At 40.1% G+C, this 22,708-nt stretch overlaps 4 protein-coding genes across 8 annotated transcripts; 2 read left to right on the forward strand and 2 right to left on the reverse strand.

Annotated features, from left to right (window-relative positions):
- Positions 1 to 101: 101 nt before the first annotated feature.
- zgc:55943 (uncharacterized protein LOC406337 homolog) lies at positions 102 to 6,704 on the reverse strand. Of its 3 annotated transcripts, none has more exons than XM_058631244.1 (6): positions 6,409 to 6,704; positions 4,113 to 4,296; positions 3,119 to 3,198; positions 2,569 to 2,639; positions 2,391 to 2,454; positions 102 to 1,347 (listed from the first exon to the last, which is right to left on the reverse strand). In XM_058631244.1, the coding sequence occupies exons 2-6, from the start codon at positions 4,228 to 4,230 to the stop codon at positions 1,309 to 1,311; spliced, it is 372 nt and encodes a 123-aa protein (XP_058487227.1). In that variant the 5' UTR covers positions 4,231 to 4,296; positions 6,409 to 6,704; the 3' UTR covers positions 102 to 1,308. The 3 variants fall into 3 exon arrangements, with proteins under 3 accessions (XP_058487227.1, XP_058487211.1, XP_058487220.1); XM_058631228.1 differs by lacking the exon at positions 6,409 to 6,704 and adding an exon at positions 4,689 to 4,823; XM_058631237.1 differs by lacking the exon at positions 6,409 to 6,704 and adding an exon at positions 4,689 to 4,820 and having other exon boundaries at positions 4,140 to 4,296.
- On the forward strand, positions 4,999 to 9,695 carry sec22ba (SEC22 homolog B, vesicle trafficking protein a). 2 transcript variants are annotated; one of them, XM_058631191.1, is made up of 5 exons: positions 4,999 to 5,149; positions 7,729 to 7,838; positions 7,928 to 8,088; positions 8,175 to 8,321; positions 9,108 to 9,695. In XM_058631191.1, the coding sequence occupies exons 1-5, from the start codon at positions 5,111 to 5,113 to the stop codon at positions 9,260 to 9,262; spliced, it is 612 nt and encodes a 203-aa protein (XP_058487174.1). In that variant the 5' UTR covers positions 4,999 to 5,110; the 3' UTR covers positions 9,263 to 9,695. The 2 variants fall into 2 exon arrangements, with proteins under 2 accessions (XP_058487174.1, XP_058487166.1); XM_058631183.1 differs by lacking the exon at positions 4,999 to 5,149 and adding an exon at positions 6,721 to 6,940.
- Positions 9,609 to 13,638, reverse strand: imp3 (IMP U3 small nucleolar ribonucleoprotein 3). Its single transcript, XM_058631203.1, has 7 exons — positions 13,397 to 13,638; positions 12,072 to 12,179; positions 11,572 to 11,646; positions 11,194 to 11,273; positions 11,052 to 11,103; positions 10,860 to 10,932; positions 9,609 to 10,666 (listed from the first exon to the last, which is right to left on the reverse strand). The coding sequence occupies exons 1-7, from the start codon at positions 13,531 to 13,533 to the stop codon at positions 10,640 to 10,642; spliced, it is 552 nt and encodes a 183-aa protein (XP_058487186.1). The 5' UTR covers positions 13,534 to 13,638; the 3' UTR covers positions 9,609 to 10,639.
- A 935-nt stretch (positions 13,639 to 14,573) lies between these two features.
- Positions 14,574 to 22,469, forward strand: slc35a3b (solute carrier family 35 member A3b). 2 transcript variants are annotated; one of them, XM_058644099.1, is made up of 8 exons: positions 14,574 to 14,814; positions 18,150 to 18,395; positions 18,481 to 18,635; positions 19,323 to 19,445; positions 19,564 to 19,732; positions 20,501 to 20,619; positions 20,771 to 20,904; positions 21,801 to 22,469. In XM_058644099.1, the coding sequence occupies exons 2-8, from the start codon at positions 18,203 to 18,205 to the stop codon at positions 21,898 to 21,900; spliced, it is 993 nt and encodes a 330-aa protein (XP_058500082.1). In that variant the 5' UTR covers positions 14,574 to 14,814; positions 18,150 to 18,202; the 3' UTR covers positions 21,901 to 22,469. The 2 variants fall into 2 exon arrangements, with proteins under 2 accessions (XP_058500082.1, XP_058500166.1); XM_058644183.1 differs by lacking the exon at positions 14,574 to 14,814 and adding an exon at positions 15,127 to 15,379.
- Positions 22,470 to 22,708: the final 239 nt, after the last annotated feature.

Here is a 22,708-nt window from a genome sequence, read left to right on the forward strand (position 1 = left end):
GATAATTGTTGATAATAGAAAAACAGGATGGTGAGGTTAGTGACAAATAAAGCTTGAATGTAATTTAGTTTCACAGAGGAACGCATGAAAGGTTCAGTGTGTAACATTTAGGAGTTTATTGGCAGAAATTGAATATACTGTATGTGTATAATCACTTGAAAATAGAAAACTCTTGGGTTTCACAGCCTTACAATAGGCCTTTTAGATTTAAGGCAAAGACCTTACTTACTTATGCACGAATCACCAGAGGTTACACACTGCAGCTGTAATTTGGCTATTTTTGTATTGCTACTAACTTGGTAGTGTTGCTCAACTACTCACAGTTATTCTGTACCGGCTGCACGTCCTTTAAGAACAAGACAACACTGTCACTTGTGTGGATATGTTACTGAAACGCTTTTAATTTTTCTAAAAAACAAAAATCCAACATAGAAACCTTACAACTTAACACTGGTGAGCAAAAATACATAATCAGACTAATGTGTGATGTCGCAGTGTCTGCCCTGTAGGGTTAATACGGAGGAAGTGACCCTGCTGTGTGAGTGCACGTGTGTCTTTTTAATGGTGCAACAGTGTCGCAATGAGGGGACGGACAGACTCGACTACATGGGACAACGATTACAACACTTTCAGCCCTGAGCCTTGAAATTCAACATAAACACTCAACACGGTAACGGACATGGACAGACACAGACAAACACGCTGCACTGGTGCTGTAGAAAAGAGGTACATACTGTGTCTGGAATGCAGTAAGTTTCCAACCTGTTGACTGTTTCAGCGAGGCATTCGAGGATGAAATACTCAAAATGATGTGGATGGAGACACTTTTTTTTTACTTTGACTTAAGTGTCCACAACAGCACTGGTCTGTTTTCTTCTTCTTTTTATTTTTTTTGCTGCTGTAGTGTGTTTTCAAGTGTCTATTGCACCCATGTATATGGACCTTTCAAGGTAGATATCCACGCAGGGAAAGAAAACACAAGTTCCTTCAGATCCTGCGATATCAGTGGCTTCAGTGAGGAAGTAAACTTCAGTATTGAAGAGCTTTGCACACTTACAAATACTGAACCATGTTTTGGTTATCACTTCAGTCTTTCAGTCTCTCCTCTGGGTTAATCGGACAAGCAGGTTGTGAGTAGGATGGTAAAAAGGTGCTTGATTCAAGTCATTACTCTGTTCTTCTCAGGCATGTACATACAAGGGACAGTGAAAACAAGACAGATTCCCCCTCGACATGGTTTCACATGGTAGAGTCCAACTCCAACACAGGTCCACTCATACTGGGACTGATGGACAGACGACCACAGTGCTATGTCATATCCTCCTCCTCTGAACAGTAGTCCCGGCCCTTGATGCATACCAGAGAAGAGTTAATGTTTGTCTTCATTCTTATGCACTTTCTACACAACATCAGCATGGCAGTATATCAATATTGAGAGCACATTTTAATCTTAAGACAGGTGCAGAGGAAGGGGATGATTAGACCTGATGAACTGACACTTCCCAAATACATGTATCATATAGCATATTATTTAGCCTGTGCATGATTTGTTTGCCGTATTTATACTGGCAAAAAAAAAAATGAGGTGACAGCTGCTGCATGGCTGGAGCATGTATGGTAAATAAAAACAAAACAATTCTGAAGTGTAATACTACCTTGGACAAACAATACAAACATCCTTGTGTTGGATCTTAGTAAATAACAATTTCTTGAGGTTTAGATGCATCAGTTTGACCAGCTCTAGGAAAACTCCTGGCTGTTCCTCATTTCTTCCATCTTAAAGTTATGGAGGCCACTTTGTTCTGGGCTATCTTTAATACAGCAGAGCTGGTCATATGTGAACTGTAGAGCTGAAACAATTAATCGATGAATCCATTATTAATCGATTTCTAAATTAATCGACAACTATTTTGATAATTGATTAATCGGTTCAAAGCTTTTTTCATGATTAAAACAAGATTTCCGATTGTTTAAGCTCCTTAATTGCTCCACGTAACAAAGAAATCATTAAAAGCGAATAATTTTGGTTTGTGGACAAAACAAGACATTTGAGAACCTCATCATTTCCAGGTTTGACAAACACATCTACATTTTTTAAGGTTTTCTGATATTTTATGGACCAAACGATTAATCGATTAATCGAGAAAATAAACGACAGAATAATCAATAATGAAAATAATCGTTAGTTGCAGCTCTAGTTAACTGCACCACGCTCACTGCAGCACTGTCCCAAAAACGTGTTTTCACCAACAGCACAGGACACGACAGACTGTGGCTCTTTTGTGGTGTCATCACATCATCTGTTGTGTCCCCACTTGCTGGAGATATTTCCTGAAGTTGAGGGATTAACCTCCATTTGTCGCTCTTACTAGGCTCTCGTCGTTCCTCACCTTTTCAATTTTCTCATCCAACATCCTGAAGAATTCTTGCTGACTCTCGGAGGAGTGGATGCTCCTGCAAACAAACGTGACATAAGCTGGTTAAAAGGGTCGTCGTGACACTTAACCGTACAACACACACACACACTGAAACGTGTAAATGTAAGCAAGTCACGTCTGTGATACTTACAGGATCTTTTCATTTCCATCTGACCCTCCTTCGTCCAGATGTTGGCCTTTACCAAGGAGAGCACTTTTCTCCTGCAGGACACCACACCGATAAATAAGAAGAACATATTGAAAAAATTTCTGATTGAGTTTTTGTCCTGATAATTTCCATTAAACAGCTGAACAAAAAACACGAGACACACACGTCTAAAATGTTTTTGATGCTGCCGCCAATTTACTTGAGAAAGTATTGGAAGTTCTATTTATAAGTGTCATCTGCAATCCATTTGTGCAGTTTCCTGTTTTTTGAGGCTCATTCATTTTGGCCAAGCATTTTTATTTTAGTTTCTTACAGCTCTGGCTCAGTGAACGCCGAGTATACATAGTATCATTCAATTTTGGTGTAAGCAAGAAAAGAAAATTGATATTTTCAGTTGAATCGTGAGAAATCATATCAGTTAATATCATTTGATGAACAGAGAGATGAACAGAAGCCATTATCAAAAGACAGTAAATGTCTGGTTAACATGGTTAGACAAAAAAACAAAACAAATAACAACAGAATCACACACTGTGCTGTCCTGGCCATCCACTCCTCCCTCTTCTCCGCTGATGTACTTGACTTTCTCCACTCCTTTCATCTTGTACTCATCTGTGACAGAGAGGAGCACATCTCTTATTAACACACGGCAGCAGAGGTGAGTGGCAGACGCACAGACGCTCTGATCAGGACAGTCCTCTATAGTTCTTACTGCTCAGTACTCAGTTGAGTAATTATGTGCTTGGATTCTCACGTCAGATACTAAAGCCCCTCAAAACAAAGGCCGGCAAACACCAAAGACATTGGTTCTGAGTCTGGTTCATGCCGAGCTGCCTCCTCATCAATCCCACACATTTAGAAAGGAAATTTAAATATAGATAAAAAAATTTGCTATCTCAAGTTGTTTGTTGTTGTTTTTTTTAAAGTGTATTTAAAAACAAAGATGCTGTAAAATAAGAGCAATTTAAAAGTTGAATAAACTGAACGCTGAATTTATGATGTTTCAATTAGACTAACACATTTACATATATGTGTGTGTATATATACACATATATGTGTATCATGCACCAATGATTTGAGGTTTATTACTACCTATAAAAATAAGCAGCAAAGCACAGTACGCTTTAAAAAGAGTAACTTATGTTTCATTTAGTTACTGTATTTATTTATTACACACAAAAAAAAAACAGCGTCAGTTGTCACAGAGACACAGATCTTCATCTAAATGAAAAACACTACAATTGGGAGTTGTGAGGATTTGTTGATCTTTTTGCGCTTTAACTTCATAAATTGAGAATCATTCCTTTTCAGGAAAACAATGAAAGAATCTGGGAAACTGTAATAAACAAACCAAACAAGACCAAAATCAGATTTCATTAATTAGATGCAGCCCAAAACAAAATGGTGGTTGTTCCTTATTTAGCTCTAATACTTTGACCTCAATTATTACATAATAATTAATCATAATAATGTGTCTGTAGGAAATGAACACAGGAACTGTCAGGAACACATGATCAGTGATTAACCTGGATGTGTGCAGTTGGCAGACTGACCGGAGAGGAGGTCCCCATTGCTGTAGGCTTTATTCTGGCTCTCTTCACCATTTGGCACGGCAGACACCTGCTTTGCTGAGGTGCAGCCCATCTCCTCCTCTTCAGCTGCTCTGCTCCTCCTCCTCCTCCTCCTCACCCCCGAGCAGGACAGGCAAACCTGAGGAGAGTGGCAGTGAGTGAGTGGTCAGATCCAGGAGTGCAAAGGCTCAGAGTGTAACACGTAACATAACAAACAACAATGGAGGGGCGTGCTGTCCACTGGAGGTAAACCTCACCCACTAAGCTGCAGTAGCTTCCTTTACTAAGACTTCATAACCAAGTGGACTCACAAATGTTGTTGATAAAGGCATCAATGTGGTTGCACATGTGTGCTGTTTTAAAGGGCGGTCATGCTCAGATGAAAATTGGATGCACAAGACGTCACGGATGTGAATGTCAAAATGTGATCCGTAATGAAAATTGGCTTGACTCGTAGGTACTGTTGGAATTCATCAATCACAAAGGCGAGAGAGAGTTGTGTGAAGGGTTTGCACGTTTATTTCCACTTACACACATTGAAATATTCCCTTGATGTTCAGTTTGTGAATGACAATCTATCGATTCCACCAGTAGGACAACGCAACCTAATGTCTCAACCCAACTGCTAGATATCTTTCAGTACATATCTTCCAATTCCTTTATCTATCATAGCCATCAAAGATATCAACGTGTCCATGGTAGCTTTTATCCAAAGAACAAAATAACATCAGAAAGGCCACAAAGCCACGTTCCTTTACTTGCGAGAATATTAATTTAATCAAAGGCTTAAGGCCAACAGTTAACTACTTCAACTGTTAATAAATTCCATAGTTACAAGTTTCAAATCTTGCGTCAACCACCCGGCCTAACCCCGAACTAAACTAACTTAGCTCTGGCTCCTACACACATGTTTCCAACAGCAAACACAGGGACACAGGGAATAGCGTCAGACTATGAAGACAGAAGGTAGCGGGAATATCAAAACAACCACGGTAATGATTGTTTACACAAGTATCTCGCTCTCGTGAGACTTTGAGCAAAAGTTTGATGTGCTCAGTTGGTTTGACAAATCATGTAGTCTGTGATCATCATCATCAGGCTCAGTCGTTAAACGTGTGATCCTCAGTCTTTAAGTCGTGCAGCTTAAGTTTACAAACTAAAGTGACTGAAAGTTTGATAGGAAAATAGGAAATGACAGAGATTTGTGTCCACACATGCCCCAAAAAGTCAAATGTGAACATACTCAAACTCATTACGTGAGCAAAGAGCAGAGACATCTGATTTTTCATGGTGATGGAGGTTTTGTCTCTGGGGAAATCATCTGAGCAGCATCTGTGGAGAGGCCGTCCTCTAATCATCTAAACCAACGGGACAAAACTCTAACTTGAAAGCAATCTCCTGCATGTGCACTACTATTTTTCATTATAAATTAATGATGAAGTGCCCCACCCTTAGATGGAACCCTCAGTGAATTCTTCAAAAGGACAAATCAGATTTATAGTAAATGGTCTCTGCCCGGGTTGGGAATCACGCACACGGCGGTGTGGGGGAACCACCACCAGCCAGGACGTGCGTACGGCGGTGCCAGCTGCAGCGCCACAATGAGGCCTTTCAGAGTGTGGGGACGAGGAGGAGGAGGAGGAGGAGGGGGAGGATGCCACTGTGCCATTTTCACCATTAATAGGAGGAGGTTTGTTTTTCTGTGCAGGATTAAACTCACATCTCCACCGGCACCCGCAGCAGTGTGCACGGTGCGGGATCACATATAACCTGATTACAAGAGTGTTTTTGCATCAAGGTTCAGGAGTATCGATCGATCCTCACACGGTTTGGTTGATTATTTACAGCTGAGTCCAGCAGCTGACTCTGCAGCTGCTCCTCACTCACCTCTGTGATCTCCCCCCTCACTCTGCTCATACATTTAAAATTTAAAAATATAAAAAACCTGCAGCTGAATCCAACATGTGCATATGTCTTATTTCCATTCAGCTGAAGGGAAATACATATTGGTAAATAAACAAATGAATTCCCACGAAAGCTGCAAAATATCAACAACATCGTTCCACAACATCACAGAAAGATGCTAACAACGCGGCTTCCTGCATAAATAATAACAAAAGATGTGAGGAAAGGAGGGGGCAGCCATTCCTCTGCCAGCAGGCAACGACGAGAGAATTAATTCACATACAAACGGAACTGAATAAACAAACAGACAAACAATATATACGCTATAGTAATAAGGCAGACTTACCGTTTTGTTTCATCCATAGTTCAGTTCAGGGCTCCTTCCGAGAGGTCTGACTGCATCTGCACCCCTCAGCTCCGCACAGGAGGGGCAGTCAGTCCGTCTGCCAGCTGTCTACTCGGGCCGCTGGAGCTCATGTCCTGGTAACTGTGTCAAAGTCACCAAAATAACACCTAAAAACGAGTCAAGCAACTCCTAACACGAATGTCGTCATAGGAAACAACCCACACCGTTTCCGTGCGATTTTAGAGGCGTATCGATGCCTTTTAAGACGTGGAAATTTGACTGCGATGGTGGCTCTCGTGAGTGTCCAGTCGGACCCAGTTCACCGTCGCACCACGTACTTCCGTCCAGCACGTTCCTTCCTCCTCATCAAAGTTGACAGTTAACACACAAGTTGGTAAAGTTGACTTTGTCGGACTTAAGAGACACTTGACGCCGCCGGTGACTGACATTTATCAGGATGATTGCACTGACAATGATAGCTCGTGTGTCGGACGGACTCCCGCTTGCTGCGTCCATAGAGGAGGATGAACAGGTATGGATGACACTGCTTAGCTTCCTTTTCTTATGTGGGTGTGTGTGGAGAGAGCTACATACAAAACAAAACTCCATTAAAAAAAAGTTCGTGTTTTACCACAGTGTATCCATAAAGTGGAGCATAGCCCTCTTCAAAATACGTCAGATTAAATTAGTTTAACCTATAACTCAAAGGAATTTATTTACAACTATAAGTTTGAAGTGAATTAACAATCAAGTCGATATACAATACGTAGCTGTCTGTATCATGTCTATTATTACGTGTACATAATATTAACTGGAGATTTGAGCGAATATAATAAAACATTTTAAAGTTAATCATTTAATATATTGGTGTACTGCTTGAAAGTGTAACGTTTTACAACCAAATGTTTAACGCTATAGTCGTGAACTGTGTTTCAAGTGGGTCTCTTGACCGTTGGTGCTGGTCAGTTTCTGCATGTGAGCAGGACTGTTGCAGCAAAATAGGCAAAGCAGGCATTAACCTCAAGATGAGCTGAGGGGAAAAACACCCATTACTACCTGCATTGTTTAAATAAGAAAACATCTGAAGGAAAAATAAAAAGTCAAATATACTTAACTTTATAGTTTAAATTCAAAGAATGTCTCTAGTTGGAATTAATCAAATTTCTTCAAATGTGTCTTCCCACCTAGTAGTAGGCGTATGGGGGTGCTGTAACATGAGTTGGGATTAAATTAGAATGTGCTAAAATTGAAAGCCTTTGCCTTCCAAAGTATCTCCCAAATCCAGTTTTGACTAAATCTGTGCTTGTTGACGTCTGTCAGTCAGGAAGAGACCTCCAGCAGTACCAGAGCCAGGCCAAGCAGCTTTGCCGTAAACTGAACGCTCAGAGTCCAGACCGCTGCACCCTGGAGGCTGGAGACATGGACTTTCAGTGAGATAAAACAAGTATTTGTAACAACTATTTATACATTTGACAGATATCGGATATAGTATAAATAACGTTTTGTGTTTTGTTTCAAGCTATTTAATAGCACAGGGCATATGCTACCTGTGCCTCTGTGAGGCTTCATTCCCCAAAAAGATTGCCTTTGCCTACCTTGAAGATCTCCACAATGAGTTCTATGACCAGTATGGAAGAAAAGTAAACACAGCGATGAGGCCGTACTCTTTCATCGAGTTTGGTAAGAAAAAAAATGTGTGATCTCTTCATTGCCTCTGGAGAGAAAACAACTTTTGATTTATTTTTTTTGCACATGCTTCATTCCAGACACGTACATACAGAAAACAAAGAAGACATATGTCGACAGCAGAGCCAGGAGGAACTTGGGCAGTATCAACACAGAGCTGCATGATGTACAGAGAATTATGGTGGCAAATATTGAGGAAGTTCTGCAAAGAGGAGAGGCTCTTTCTGGTGAGTGCAGAAACACAACCCCCCCAGAGGATATTCAGATCTGACTTGTTACAGACACAACATACGTTGCAATCAATTTTGAATGTATTCATCGTGAGAAAGCAGACTAGGCGATCCAGTCAAGACGCAGCACCACACACGTTGCGTTTCATCAAACGATTTCAGGGATTTGAGATCTCACACAAACTTGCATGATTTAACGTGACTTTAGAATGTAAACAGACATAGGGGCGGGCTGTCCCCATTCGGTTGTGGTACGTCTTGCGGGACATGTTAAAACAATCAATCAAACTGTTGCCATAAATCCACAAGTTTGTCCTCTTTCTCTACCGTCCACCAGGCTCTCTGGAGACGGTCTTCAATCGTATTCTAGTGTGAGACAGGCTTGAGGGAGTGTTTGTGTGAATACAGCGGCAGCACAGGGGCAGACGAGGACAAGTTGTGTCCCATCAAACTGCTGAATGACTGGGTTTTTTGACCAGCAGAATTCACTTCATGTTTTCAGTCATAGTACAACCTGTTTGCAGCTGTCTTAACTGGATCCGATCACTTCCTGTGTGCAGCGTAGGGATGTCCCTAAATAACAAGCCATCTAAACACCGCTGTACTGAGAAACAGTGTCACATGGACCAGATAGACTTAATCAGCAATGTGTGAACTCATTTGACAACGGTTTGAATGTTATTGACATTCATCTATTTGTAAAAGTTGTGCACTGTGATTTTAAATGTACATTTATTGCCGAGGCAAAGTCCTAATCATCTCAATTGTTGCATTTCCCCTCAGTTCTAGACACTAAAGCCAGCAATCTGTCAACCCTGTCAAAGAAGTACCGCAGCGATGCCAAGTACCTCAACACCCGCTCTGCGTACGCCAAGGTGGCTGCTGTGGCCGTGTTCTTCATCACACTCATCATTTACTTGCGTTTTTGGTGGCTCTGATGGACCTTCATATAAGGACTGTTACAATTGGGGGCAGGTGTGGGGTCTCTGTGGAAATCAAGCATTAAAACCGATCCTGTCATACACCTGGGTGCCTTAGGAGGAGGGTCATATACAGCCTGTTCATGTTGAGGGTAAATGTTCTATATTATGCTGTATTCAGGTTTAAAAAAAGGGCCACATATAGTTTAAACTGAGCCACTAATATGAGATGTAACTTCTCTATGTGAATGCTTTATGGTGAGTTCATGTTTACTGGAATATTCGGAGATGCGAGTTTACAAAAATAATGTTTACATGTTGGTATAGGGGTTTCAGTGTTGGATAAAACTGTAAAAAGTCTTAATATTGTGATAAAGGAAGGTTTATTGTTCAGAGTTTGCACTGTAAAGGTCATTGGAAAAAATAAATATTTATCAGTGTGTCAGTTTCATGAATGGCACAGGTTTTGTTGATATAAACATGGACAGTTTTTTATTGTGCACAGACATGTGTAGGATTGCAACAAATAACCATCAATGATCGACAACTATTTTGATAGATATTCTATCCATCTTCTATCGCTTTATCCTCCACGTGAGGGTCACTGGAGCCAATCCCAGCTGACACAGGGCAAAAGGGCGGGGTACACCCACCCATTACAGGGCCAACACAGAGAAACAGCATTCATTCTCACATTCACACCTATGGGTAATTTATTTTCAATGTATCAATTTTCTAAACTGAATATCTTTGGTTTGTGGACGTTTGAGGATTTTGTCATTTTGAGGTTTGGGAAATTATCTTTTATGGTCCAAACAACTATAATCAATGATTCAAGATGATCTAGAAATTGTCCTACACTACATATTACATTTCCCTGGGTCACATTGACTCTGACACAGGCAGCTCACATTCACACATTACACAACATGGGAGTTACAGGAGAGGGAACAGCCACACACGCATGTACGTAACTGTGGAAGCTGCTCTGTATAACCAGTGAGAAGAATCATGAAGATAAAACAGCTGAGACTCCACTTGTGTCCCACTGGTCACCGAGCAGGTTTAGAGAATAGAGTCAAAAGGTCAGAATCACCAAGACAGTCTCAGATGAACTCCAGACTAGACCTTCCAGACAAACTGGAATCCTTGGATGGATGATAAACTGTTGGTCAATCTGATTTTGGCAGCACATTTCAAAAGCCTCCCAAAACAAATGTTCACTGAAGAGCCTGGAAGTGTCCTCCCTCAGTTTTTCTGTGTATCTCTGTATCTCCACAACTCAAACTAACAGGAGATTCAAAGTAATGTGTAGTTATTCACACTGCAATCAGAAGAACAGAGCTCCTGACCCTTTCCTGTCCGTCCTTCAGGGTGACAAACAGACGTTTGACGTTATGCCACCAAGTCAAAGTCATCTCTCTGCAAACAAAACACACGAGTCACTTCCACAAGATTAAAACATTTGCTGATTTGTTGTCATAAAAACATTATCAATCATAGTTGCTCAAGTATGTTTTAGTGTGATTAAAATACTAGGCAGTGCTTTACTTCAAAAAATAAACGTGCAGATCAGCAGCTGCACAAACAAGCACATTCTGAATTCCTCACTGACCTCATCATTGTAATTCAAGACATGCTGCTTGATCTTGGAGGAGTCCACCCATGTGACAAAATCTTCCATATTTCTGGGAAGAAAAAGTCACAAAGGGATCAATATTTGATCATGTGATACAACAGGTGTTTTTTTTCCACAAGAATATAAAGGTAATATAAATGAAGTAGAAAAAAAAGTGTAGACACCAACCTTGTGACTAGAAATGCTGGGTCTGTGATGATGTCTGGGCCAACACGCACATCTGTGATTAAATCAAGGACTATAAACTACTGTAAAACAAAGTTACTGTTTCACTTTCAGTTTGAAACAAAACCACAGTAATGAAGGATACGTCCTTGTTCAATGAAGGTGATTGCCGTCTTCAGGTTCTGAGCCATACGAAGCTTCAGCATGATGCTCGGCAGCCTCCTCCTGCATTAGGGCACAGGAAAACAGGTGATGCTGTGTAACAGCTATAAGCAGAATGTATGTCATTTTTATAATTCAAAGTGTCCTGAACAAAAATGTGCCCAGTCTGCAAAGGAAAGGACATCAACATTTATCAGACACAGAAAACAAGTCAAGATCTTCCACATTCAAGATAAAAAGTATCTAAAATCAATAGATACTAGACATTATATATTATAGGACATAATAGACATATCCCATTTCCTTCCTTTAGAATTGAGTCAGGCATCTACAATATTTTACAGTATGTGTGATTATTTACCTGCAGAAGGCAGAAGCTGTGACCTTCTCTGTGAGGGAAAGGTTCTGTTTGGTGGGGATGAGGCCAATGCTGTATCTTTTGAGAAAGAGAACATGGTTAGTGTGAAAAGGTTCTATTTTTTTTTTCTTTTTTTTTTTACAGAAACCAGAGACATCATGCATGGGTGTATTTATTTGCACATCAATGCATATACTGTACGTCAGTGTTCACCTTTCACAAGAGAGGTAAAGGCTGCACAGTCCAATGCATGTGCAAATGATATTAAACTAACACAATGTAGGATTTGCTCTCGGGGTCCCCGAGGTCAATAACAGTGACCCACAGCTGTGACTTATGCCATGAAGTTAAATGTTATAGTTCTTAGATGTTACATAGTGCCAATGCAGGCGATGCAAGTTTATGTGCCATCAAAACAATCTTTGCAACATTATTTGTCGGTTAAAATCCTTCACCGTGTCGCTTTAAAGTAAAGTGTGCCTTAGATCTGTCATCACACTTACATTTTCTCCAGCAGCCGATGTGTAGTCTGAGCTCTGAAGCCATCTTTCTCATCCAGGTCTCGGATCTTCTGGGCCAGATCTCTGATGTTCCGACTCAGCTTGTTGTACCTAAAACAAAAGGGGGTGAAAAGAATAAATTGAACTCTGTGTCAAATATAAAAATGAGGCTGAATTAAGTTCAGAGGATCACAGTGACCACACTTTCTTGCCTGTCACACTGCATGCATGACTATTAACAAGTGAACCATCTAATGCTACTGGTCTGAAGCAGCATTTAACCCTTTGTTTTATGGAATTAAATTTGTGTCAATACTTTCAAACAACACTTCTCACAAATCAAACACAGATATCGTGCCAGTGATATCGGTATTGGCAGATATTGGCTTTATCAGCAGATATGTGCTCGATTATAAAGCAGTTGAACAGGTGTAACCAGTAAGGTGAATGTAAATTTAAACATGAGATGAGTCAATACAGATTGATGCACACTGATGCAAACAGTTCACTGACAAAATGGAAAGTCCTAAACGACATCAAATACAGCTCCAGGAAAAGTGTTGTAATGATCCGTCAAAGCAAGAGGTTCGGACCGATGTTATTGGCACGATATTGGTATCTGCAGATATTGGCTTTAAAATGCATCATTGGCAGACACACCAAGATCTACCGATATGACAGTAGATCTTGGCTATTTAGCCTATTTAACAATAGGCTAAATAGGCCGCTGCTTCCTTGAGACTAAATGACCTCTGCAGTTGGGCACAGGGTAAAAAGTATATACATATCTGTATCGATTATCGGCCTAAGCACTCCCGATATCTCGACAAAAAGTCCAATATCGTGTATGTAACAGCCTATTCCAATATTGTTGCTGACCATATCTAACCCTTTATGACCACTGGTTTCTTGAACATCCCAATGAGTTCACTGTATGGATGGATGTGCAGCTGAAAACCAGTTTTTGTCCAACCAATCAGTATGGACAAAAGTCTCTGAGGACGTGTGAGGAATCTGTGCAACACTTTGTTGAATCTGTGTCACAACGATTTACTGCAGCTGTGTTTTTTTGTAAAACAGTACATTTGAAAATGCACCAATAACAATTACATTTTATCGGTTAAAGAGCTTCTACATAGGCCTACTGGTGTATTAACCATGACAGAAACAAAAAACGATTTCGATAATTACCAGTGCTGTTAATTTAGGGCGGCTGTGGCATAAACCTTACACATTTACAAGATGTTTGTTATTAAGTGATATTTGTGTGTGTTGTGTTTGTCTTTACAGGACTATAGGTCAGTCCTAAAGTCTGAATCCTCACTCACTTGGTGTAGTCCTCCCTCTTTTCGATGTGATACTTCCTCAGCACTTTGACCTCGTGCAGGTTGTTGTCCACCTCCCAGTTGATGAAGTCAACTTTCTTCAGCAGCTTCTGTTCGTGGTACTTTAATTTACGGACCATTTTTACGCCTTTGGCGGGATTAACACGTTTTTATTCACAGGATTAGCAGCTTCTCCGTGAGCTACTCTGGCTCAGGAAAACACAGGAAACACGTGTCGTTCTTCTTCGATTACCGTTTAAGTTCGAACGCCAAGTCAAAAACACAAACAGCGCCACCTATCGCTCTTCAACATTATCATCTCCGGTCATACAAAACAACCTGCCAACATATACAGTATGTATTAAAACAACTAAAATATCAACTAAAGTAGAAATGTAATATATATATAGACTTAATACTATAGACTTTACTCAGTGTTGCAATGCTTCAAAGTACAAATACTTATATATACTTGTTACTGTACTTAAGTACAACATTCATGTATATGTACTTTATTTTGTTATTTATATTTCTAACTCACTAACTCTTAGTTTTACTCCACTATATTACTTATATTATCATTTTCATTTAATTTTTTACTAACTATCTTTGTTACCAAATAAACAGTCTTGTATAAAGTACCTTAAATAAATACTTGAGTAAAAGTACAAGTATCTTACTAGAAAATTACTTCGGTAGAAGTTGAAGTCACCGTTTATAATATAACTTAAAGTAAAAGTCTTAAAGTATATGACATTGACTGTACTTAAGTATCAAAGGTCATTTTCTGCTAAAAAATGTACTTAAGTTTTTAAGGATTGAGCCATGGTAGCTCAGTGGAAGGTTGAGTTGATTTACAACTGGACGGTTGTGTGTCTAGTACTTTTGCTCAAGTATCCCTTTTATAGGTACTTTATACAAGACTGAACTTACTTAATATTGCTGTGTATTATTTAGTCTTTTCTGTCCTTTTTGGCAGCCACTGAATGTCGACACTGTAAATCACAATTAACTGAATGAAGCAATGATTTTTTTTTTACACATCCCTTTTTGTCAATTTTGTCGTTTTCTAAATTAGCTTTTTGTTAATATATGATTTTTAAATTATGATTTAATTTTTCCTCCAACAGGTGTCACCAAACCTCTGGAGATTGTGATGGACTTCACACGCACAAACACACATTCATACACTCTGGGACGACGGTTGACTCAGGATGACTATTCTGTCCCTGCTTCATATTCAAGACACATTTTGACTGAGACCTCTCTCTCTCTCTCTCCCCCGGTCTCTCTCTCTCTCTGTCTCGGCCTCTCTGTCTGTTGGCTTCATGGCTGTTATGATGTAAAATGAAGAGAAGAAGCAAAAGTGGGAGAAACTACCGGAGAACCTGTGTTTCACCAGCTGAGACCCAGATCCTGAGGTGAGTCTGTGTGTGAGAGACAACACGCTACTTTGTCATTAGTTCACACAGAGCAGAGCACTTACAGTCGTGTATGTGTGTGTGTGACACAGTATGTTGACAAACTCCCCAGAACCACGACAATCGCGTGGGTTCTAAGGAAATCTCTGCTGTTAATATTACTGAAGTCATCCACTCAGAGCTGTAATCCTCTGTAGCGGATCCACGTCCTGTTGGCTGCTGCCGATGTTGTGAAATTCAGTGTTTGCTCAGGCGAGGGAAGTGTTCATCAAACAAGTGCACCGAGAATCCCACACACAGATCCCGAGCAGCAGCAGATTGGATTCTTTTTTTTGAATCAGTTAGTCAGTCACGCTCGTGTCCAGTTTCCTCGTCTTTTCTCAGAAAGTACACGTACTTAGTTTTTAATGACCCACGGGTGGAGCTCGCCACGGCCACGCACACACTGCGTCTTTTCATCTGAGAACCTGAGCGCTGCTTGTGTCTAACTTATTAAACCACGTCGACTTCCGTTTGTGTCCTGGATCCTGGAGCAGATCTCTCATCTTTGCTGCAAAAGTTAAAGGTCCAGTGTGTAATATTCACGGTGGTTTAGTGGCAGAAAGAGGTTTTTTTCTGTGTGTGTGAAATTCTTAAATTAAATTAAATTAATTTAAATTAAATTAAATTAAATTAAATTAAATTAAAGTAAATAAAATTATTATTTAACCCATAGTGCGCACCGGCACATATCGTCCCTGCAAGTGCACCCTTGTGGGAATAATAAACAAATCCTTATATGGACATGCTGAAGTGTGTTTATGTGTGTTTATAGGTCACATCTTCAGGCTTTACAACATGTCTTCTTATGTGTTGTTGAGTTATGATTCAGTTTATCACATATTTCTCAAAGAAAGTACTTTTTGCTCATGTGTGTTTAAAAAACACAGCCTAAATGCTCTGCGTTCGAAGGGTTAATGAATTATTATTATTCTACTACAACCCCTTAAATGCCAGTTTAATTATTTATTTAAATCAAAACACACACACAAAAAGGTATTATTTTCCATATAATAAATAGAGGGGGTAAATGATTGAATATTTGATCAGGGTTGAATTTGATTCAGGGATTCCAGCAACAATCCCATAAAAACTAATTATTGAATGTTTGATGGTTTTGAGCAACTCTGAAGTAGTTTAAGGGATTCATGTAGAAATAAGCTGCAAACACAAATATCGATGTACGATGATTTTAATAGCATTTTTTTGTATGCACTGTTGCCACAAAGACGTCCAGTGGGTGGTATATTTGGGTGAAGAGGTTAGTGTGATGTATGATAATTAGTTAAGCATGGCCCTAAAAGCACGCCATAAGATTTGAAATGATTTGAACTGTCCATGAAGTGGACATATTCTAAATGTAGTTTACATTTTCATAAAAGCCTGAACACATTTTAGCTGTTTATGAACTGAAATGTATAGATGTGGGGAGTGGAGACTGTGTAAGGTGTGCTGAAGGACACACACACACACACACACACACACACACACTCACACACGCACACACACATATCATACACAGAAGGACATTGTGCAGCCATGCTCTTCAGTCGCTACATAAGGACTTCAGTGTGTTCAACAAACCACGAATTCAAGCTTCTCGTTCTGTTTAACATCCCACTCTTACCAAAGTGTGATAGCTTATGTTTTATGACATAACTGTATCATTAGAAATGAAAACACATTACACACATTCTCTACCATCTTATGTTCGAGAAGTTATTTAATTTGTGTGCTTGAAATGATAAAGCAATTGTTTATAGTAAGTGAGGTTACACAGGCACTCAGTTGCTGGTTACAACTACACAATGAGCCTTATTTTTGGACTTTTCCTTAGATTCCATGAAAACTAAAATAACGGACATGACATCAAAGTTGTGTACTTTACACTTGACATTGTGTTACAGCAGTAACAAAAAGTATTAAGATCATTAAAAGCAAAAAATACAATGCAACAGCATACGAGTTTCTCAAGGAAAAGTGATCTGCCCCATTTTCTCTTATTTTAGTTTTAAAGCTGTAGTGTGTAACTTCTAATTATAACTGAATATCTGTTATATTCAAACCATTGTCAAAAGAGTTCACACACAAAAAGGTTCACAAGTGGATTTTACTGCTAAAAATAAAGCTGGACGTTCACAATTTGTGTCACGAGTTGTTGAGAAGCAAAAGTGTGTTTTAGCTTAAAATAACTAATTACAAGCACGGAGTTAGGAGGGTTGACTAATCGATACAGACGCACAACGAGCAAACAAATGCACACATCCAGACTGCATCACAGTTATGGGCTGGTGACTGACATGACTTCTGCCTGTGTCAGCACCTCACAGCTCAAAGTTTCCTAGATGCAGTCTGGACAACTATGGTAAAAGACGGATAAACAACACATGACTTATCCAAGTGCAGTAGAATCAAAAGTCTCATGTCACAGCACTGTTCTCTCCTTCTTGGTTGGGGAGATAAATCTTGAGACTGCAGTGTTTTTTTTATAATAACTTAGATGTCCAAAGGGAGCTTTAATGGTTTTATTAAAAATATATATGTATAAAAGCCTCTGTGATCCTGGTGTAACGGCACTGTGGTGGGCAGGTGCCCATGTTTGTGTGTCCCGATCAATGTCACAACACAGAAATTGGAGGGAAGTGAATGACTCTGTGTAAACGTGAGAAGGAGTAGGACTGAACAATTGTTTTCATATAAAAATTGCAAATTGAAACAATGCAGCAGCATATCGCTCTCTGTTCTATGCCAAATCAGAGACGGTCCATACCTTTGAGTTCCCATTCTTGCATTCGTCTGTAGTAGTTTAAATTTTGAGGGTATCTAATGTGGTAATGACGTAGCAAAAATTTAACCAAAGATTGACTTAAAACTTTAAATCAAATTGCCAAATCTGTTATATAGATTATCAATTTGATATTTTACCCATGTCGTCGTTGAGCCTTAGAAGAGAAACGCATAAGACGACACCTTCATTTTTAGAAAAACTGTTGTCAAGCACATATAGACTGTATAGATTGTAGTTGGAGCTTCCACGCCCAACCTTCCTCCTTTTTCAGCCGGGCATGGGACAGGCCTTGGCAGAGTGGACTTTGAGCAAATTCGCAACTCTGCTTCTTCTTTATTTCCTGCCATCTGAGTTCTTTGTACCAGTTGCTTGACGTACTGCCCTGTAACACACTTCTCTCTTTCAGATCCTCTAAAACCTTCCTCCCCTCTCTCTATTCCAACCATGTCTTCTGCATGTGTCATCTTGCCTTTCCACAATTTTGATTTCATGTTGTGATATTACACAGACTTGCCCAAGGAGAAGTCAGTTCCTGCATCAGTGGACTCAGAGTCTTCTGCAATGTCCCACTCCTCGAGGCTGAAGTATGTGTCTCTGGGGGTGCTGGTGGTGCAGACAACCTCACTGGTGCTCACCATGCGCTACTCCCGCACCCTGAAGGAACATGGTCCGCGCTACTTGGCCTCCTCAGCTGTAGTGTCTGCTGAGGTGCTGAAAGTCCTCACCTGCATCCTCTTGGTCTTCAGGGAGAGCAGTGAGTGAGCATGTGTTTCTCTCAACTCCACGTGCGGGTGGTCCCCAGGTTACCTCACTGACAACACACTCTGTGTCTCTGCCAGGGTTCAGTGTGCAGGCCATGAAGGAGCTGCTGAAGGAGGAGATTGTGAACAAACCCTTGGAGACCATAAAGTTGGCAATTCCTGCAGGAATCTACACGCTGCAGAACAATCTGCTCTATGTTGCCTTGTCCAACCTGGATGGAGCTACCTATCAGGTTACTCATTAGTGTGTGTGTGTGTGTGTGTGTGTGTGTCATTTAATACTTTGTTTATGTCAGCTTGTAAATTCAGATTGGAATGATAAACAGACTGGTTTCAGCTACTAGCTTCCACTGATTTCATAAATTGATTGTATAATTCTCATTGCATAAACTATTTGGAGTGACATTCATTTCATGAATGTATTTGTAATTTGTAGATGTTAATAAAACACATTTATTTTTTTTATTTTTTAATTTTTATCTTTTGTTGCTTCATGTGATTTAGGTTTCTTAATGATGGAGCTATTTTCTGTCCACAGCCGTGTAAAATGGGTTTCTACCGTTGTAAATGTAAATGAGAACATGATCATTTACATCGACCATCTTTAGCTCCACATACTGACAGTGACTAAGACTAATGGGGTGTATCAGATTGTTCCTTATTTTGTATCCAGGACAGTAGATAGTAAACAATACTGGAACATTGTCATTTTATGTTCACTGTACGTCCTTTCGATGAAATTGAAAAAGCCAATTTACGGTGCAAACATAAAAACACATTGAATAAAACACATAGGACAAGGAGACTTCTTGTAGAAGCAAGTCAACCAGTGGCCACACAGGATTTCATCTCCCATATTGACTTTTGTATATGTACTTTAGACAACCTTACTTTCTGTGTTTGTGCTGTGCTCCACCAAGGTCACATACCAGCTGAAGATCCTCACCACAACACTTTTCTCTGTCCTCATGCTGGGGAAGAAGCTGAGTTTCCACCAGTGGCTCTCCTTGTCCTTTCTCATGGTTGGAGTCACACTTGTGCAGGTACCAGCAGACTCGTGAAGAACCTTCATAGTTGATAGACATGCAGAGTTAGTTAGTCACTGCTCTGACTGGACTGGATGCCCCTGCACATTTTGACCTCATATTTTAATCTCCATAGTTACCTCAGGATCCTCAAGCTGAGCAGAAGGTCCTGTCTGCAGGCTCACAGTTTGTGGGACTGATAGCTGTGCTCACGGCCTGTGTGTCCAGTGGCTTTGCTGGAGTTTACTTTGAAAAAATCCTCAAGGAAACTAAACAGAGTGTGTGGGTCCGTAACATACAGCTGGGTGAGTGACCCTGACCTTGATTTTATTTTTTTTTTGAGGCAAAACGGTATGAGTGCAAAAATGAATGGTATGTGAATCAGAGAGATAATAGAGAATGTGTGTGTGTGCTTGCATGTGTATCTTCATGAGGACCAAAAATATAGGTTAGGTTTAGGGTTAGGCATTAAGTTGTAATGGTTAATGTTATCTTAATTAATGCATGTTCTCCCTGTGTGTGCATGGGTTTTCTCGGGTTCTCAGGCTTCCTCCCACAGTCCTAGGGAATGTATTATGTCTATATGTCTATAAGTAACGACAAAGAATGCTGTGTGTGTGTGGTCATGTAGTGTGATGTCAGGCTAATTTGAGACACTAAATTGATAGTAATGTGTGTGTGTGTGCATGAATGATTGTCTCTGGTTCTTGGCCCAGTGATAGGCTGACCTATCTGACCCCCAGCAGGACAGATAATGGATAGAGAAACCTTATAATCTCTGCCCCCTAAACAGAACATTGAGACATTCTTTGGTACTGTTTTTGAAAACAACAGGAAACATAAGATTTTACTTCAAAAGACTAGAGGCTAAGGCTTCCCGAAAAATAAGCCTGTCAATCCAGACGGACAGGTTTTCAGTTTCAGAAAACCTTCCTTATAATAGTGAATGTCTTCACTATTATAAGGAAGGTTTTTTTTTTATAATCAAGTTTTTCACAAATTTATATAGGCAGCAGTGCAAGCTTTAAAGGCATGTGATGTGGTGTTAATGTAACATTTCTTGTCTTTTTCAGGAGTCTTTGGCTTCATATTTGCGTTGGCAGGAATGATCATATATGATGGAGAGCAGGTGCAAGAATCAGGAATATTTCAGGGCTACAACACTTTAACCTGCATTGTTGTTGTCTTACAGGTTTGATCATTATGTTTCTATTCAATATATTTATGCATGTCACATTCGTGAAGATATTGTTGAAGTTCATCCGTACTTGTTCTCGTGCAGGTTTGTCTTCGTGTTCACTGTGTTGCCAGATCGCAAATTAAATGTTCTTATCCGTCTGTAGGCGCTGGGCGGCCTGATCATAGCGGTGGTTATTAAATATGCAGACAACATCCTCAAAGGATTCGCTACTTCCATGTCTATCATTGCGTCTGCTGTCATTTCATATTTCCTGTTGGAGGACTTTAATCCTACTGGGTAAGCACAGACAGTCACACACACTAGTCTTGTTTTTAGCTGCACAGTCGGTTATTTGGTCAATCCATCACAGATAGCATAGTTCAAAAACTCAACTATTTAAGGTCAAATTCAGTTATCCATGTGTCTTTGGTTCATTCACACCTGTACTAAGAGCTGTCCACTCGTGATCGGCTCATCAGCTTTGCGCTTTTCCACTACACAGTCCCGGCACGGCTCGACTTGGCTCATGAGAAGCGATAGTAGCTGGTGCTTTTTTTAAGTACCAGCTCTTGCGAGGTTCCAGGCAAACTGAGCCGATACTATACATGACGTCTTCATGACGACTGCCGTCCACTGATTGGTCAGAGTGTCGTCACTGGAAGAGTCATGAGCACGGCATCCGACACAAGAATCAAGCCGAACAATGCCAAACTGCAGATCAGTTAAAAAGAATCCTGAAAACTTGCGTTAATCTCCAACATTTAACAGAGCATCACAACCCCTGCTGCTGTATTTCAGTTCAGTGACTGTGTCCACCGGAGTCTGTGCTCCGGTCACGCAGGAAGAACTGAACGATTCTTCGAAACAAATATTTTTAATTTTTACTCTAATGATTCAATGCACTGAAAACAACTGCTTTACACGTCACTAGTTTGTGTGTGTTGTGTGTAAAACGATGCAGCTGTGCTATGATGACTCCGCCCACGTTGAGGACGTACTATAGTAATGGAAAACCATACTAAACCGTGTAGAGTCGAGCCATGGCGTACTGAGCCGAGGCGAGCTGTGCCTGGACTGTTTAGTGGAAAAGAGCCATAAGTGAACATCCTCACAAAGCTACTAGAAAGGCTCACATGATATGACATCATTTAACGCCTGTTTATTCTTGTCTTTTCTTCTTGCCCTTCTTTCAGTGCATTTTTCTCAGGGGCAGTTCTGGTTATTGTTGCCACATTTCTCTACAGCTACCAGTGCAAACCTGCCACTGTTAGCATCATCAAGATAGAGACCTGACCAAAAAAGGCTGCCAAATACAGACGCCATGGTACTGTGGAATTGATTGTGATTTCTAATCAATCACGACAGGACATTGTGGAGAATCCATGTGTTGCATCAAACCTCAACAAGGAACACTGTTTTGCACAAACGATTAGGCTCAATAATGCAGTTCCTTTGTACTCTGCTGCTAACTTGAAATGTCAGCACACACTGTAGCAGTGAAGCAAACCAGTCATTAGGACTTAATTATAATGACAACATTCCGTATGATCAATTTAAAAGGACAGTGAGAAGGAACTGATGGCTGAAATGGCTGAATGTTCCCTATATCTGTTTAAAGGTTATGCTGACACCAAGAGGAACAAACTTTGATGGAGCTTCCATCTAGTGGTAAAATGAAGAATGAAACTGATGCACAGAGGAAGGGGTTAACTCTCTGTTCAAAGGTGCTGAATGTCCTTTTTTTGTATGAGATGAGAGAAGATGGGACTTTATTGCTTTGACCTTGCTGCACAGACTATTTATATCAAAAGCACTCGTACTGTTATTTAAATGCAAAATAAAGGTCTTTGTGGAAGAGTGAATGCATAATTTACCGTCTTTTGAAACAGTCAGCTTTTTGTTTTCACTTCAAAGTAAAATTGATGGATACCTTTGACACCACACATACTAATGCTCACACACAGAGGTGGTCAGACTCATGAATATATAGTTTTTTTCTTTCCATTTGCAGTGCACTCAGAAAAACTCAAGCCATCTCTATAGCAACAGATGGCTGAATGAGCTGCGGTGCAGTGATAAATAGAGAGCCACTGAATTAATA

The sequence above is a fragment of the Solea solea genome, chromosome 1 (genome assembly GCF_958295425.1).
Source record: "Solea solea chromosome 1, fSolSol10.1, whole genome shotgun sequence".
Lineage (NCBI taxonomy): Eukaryota > Metazoa > Chordata > Actinopteri > Pleuronectiformes > Soleidae > Solea > Solea solea.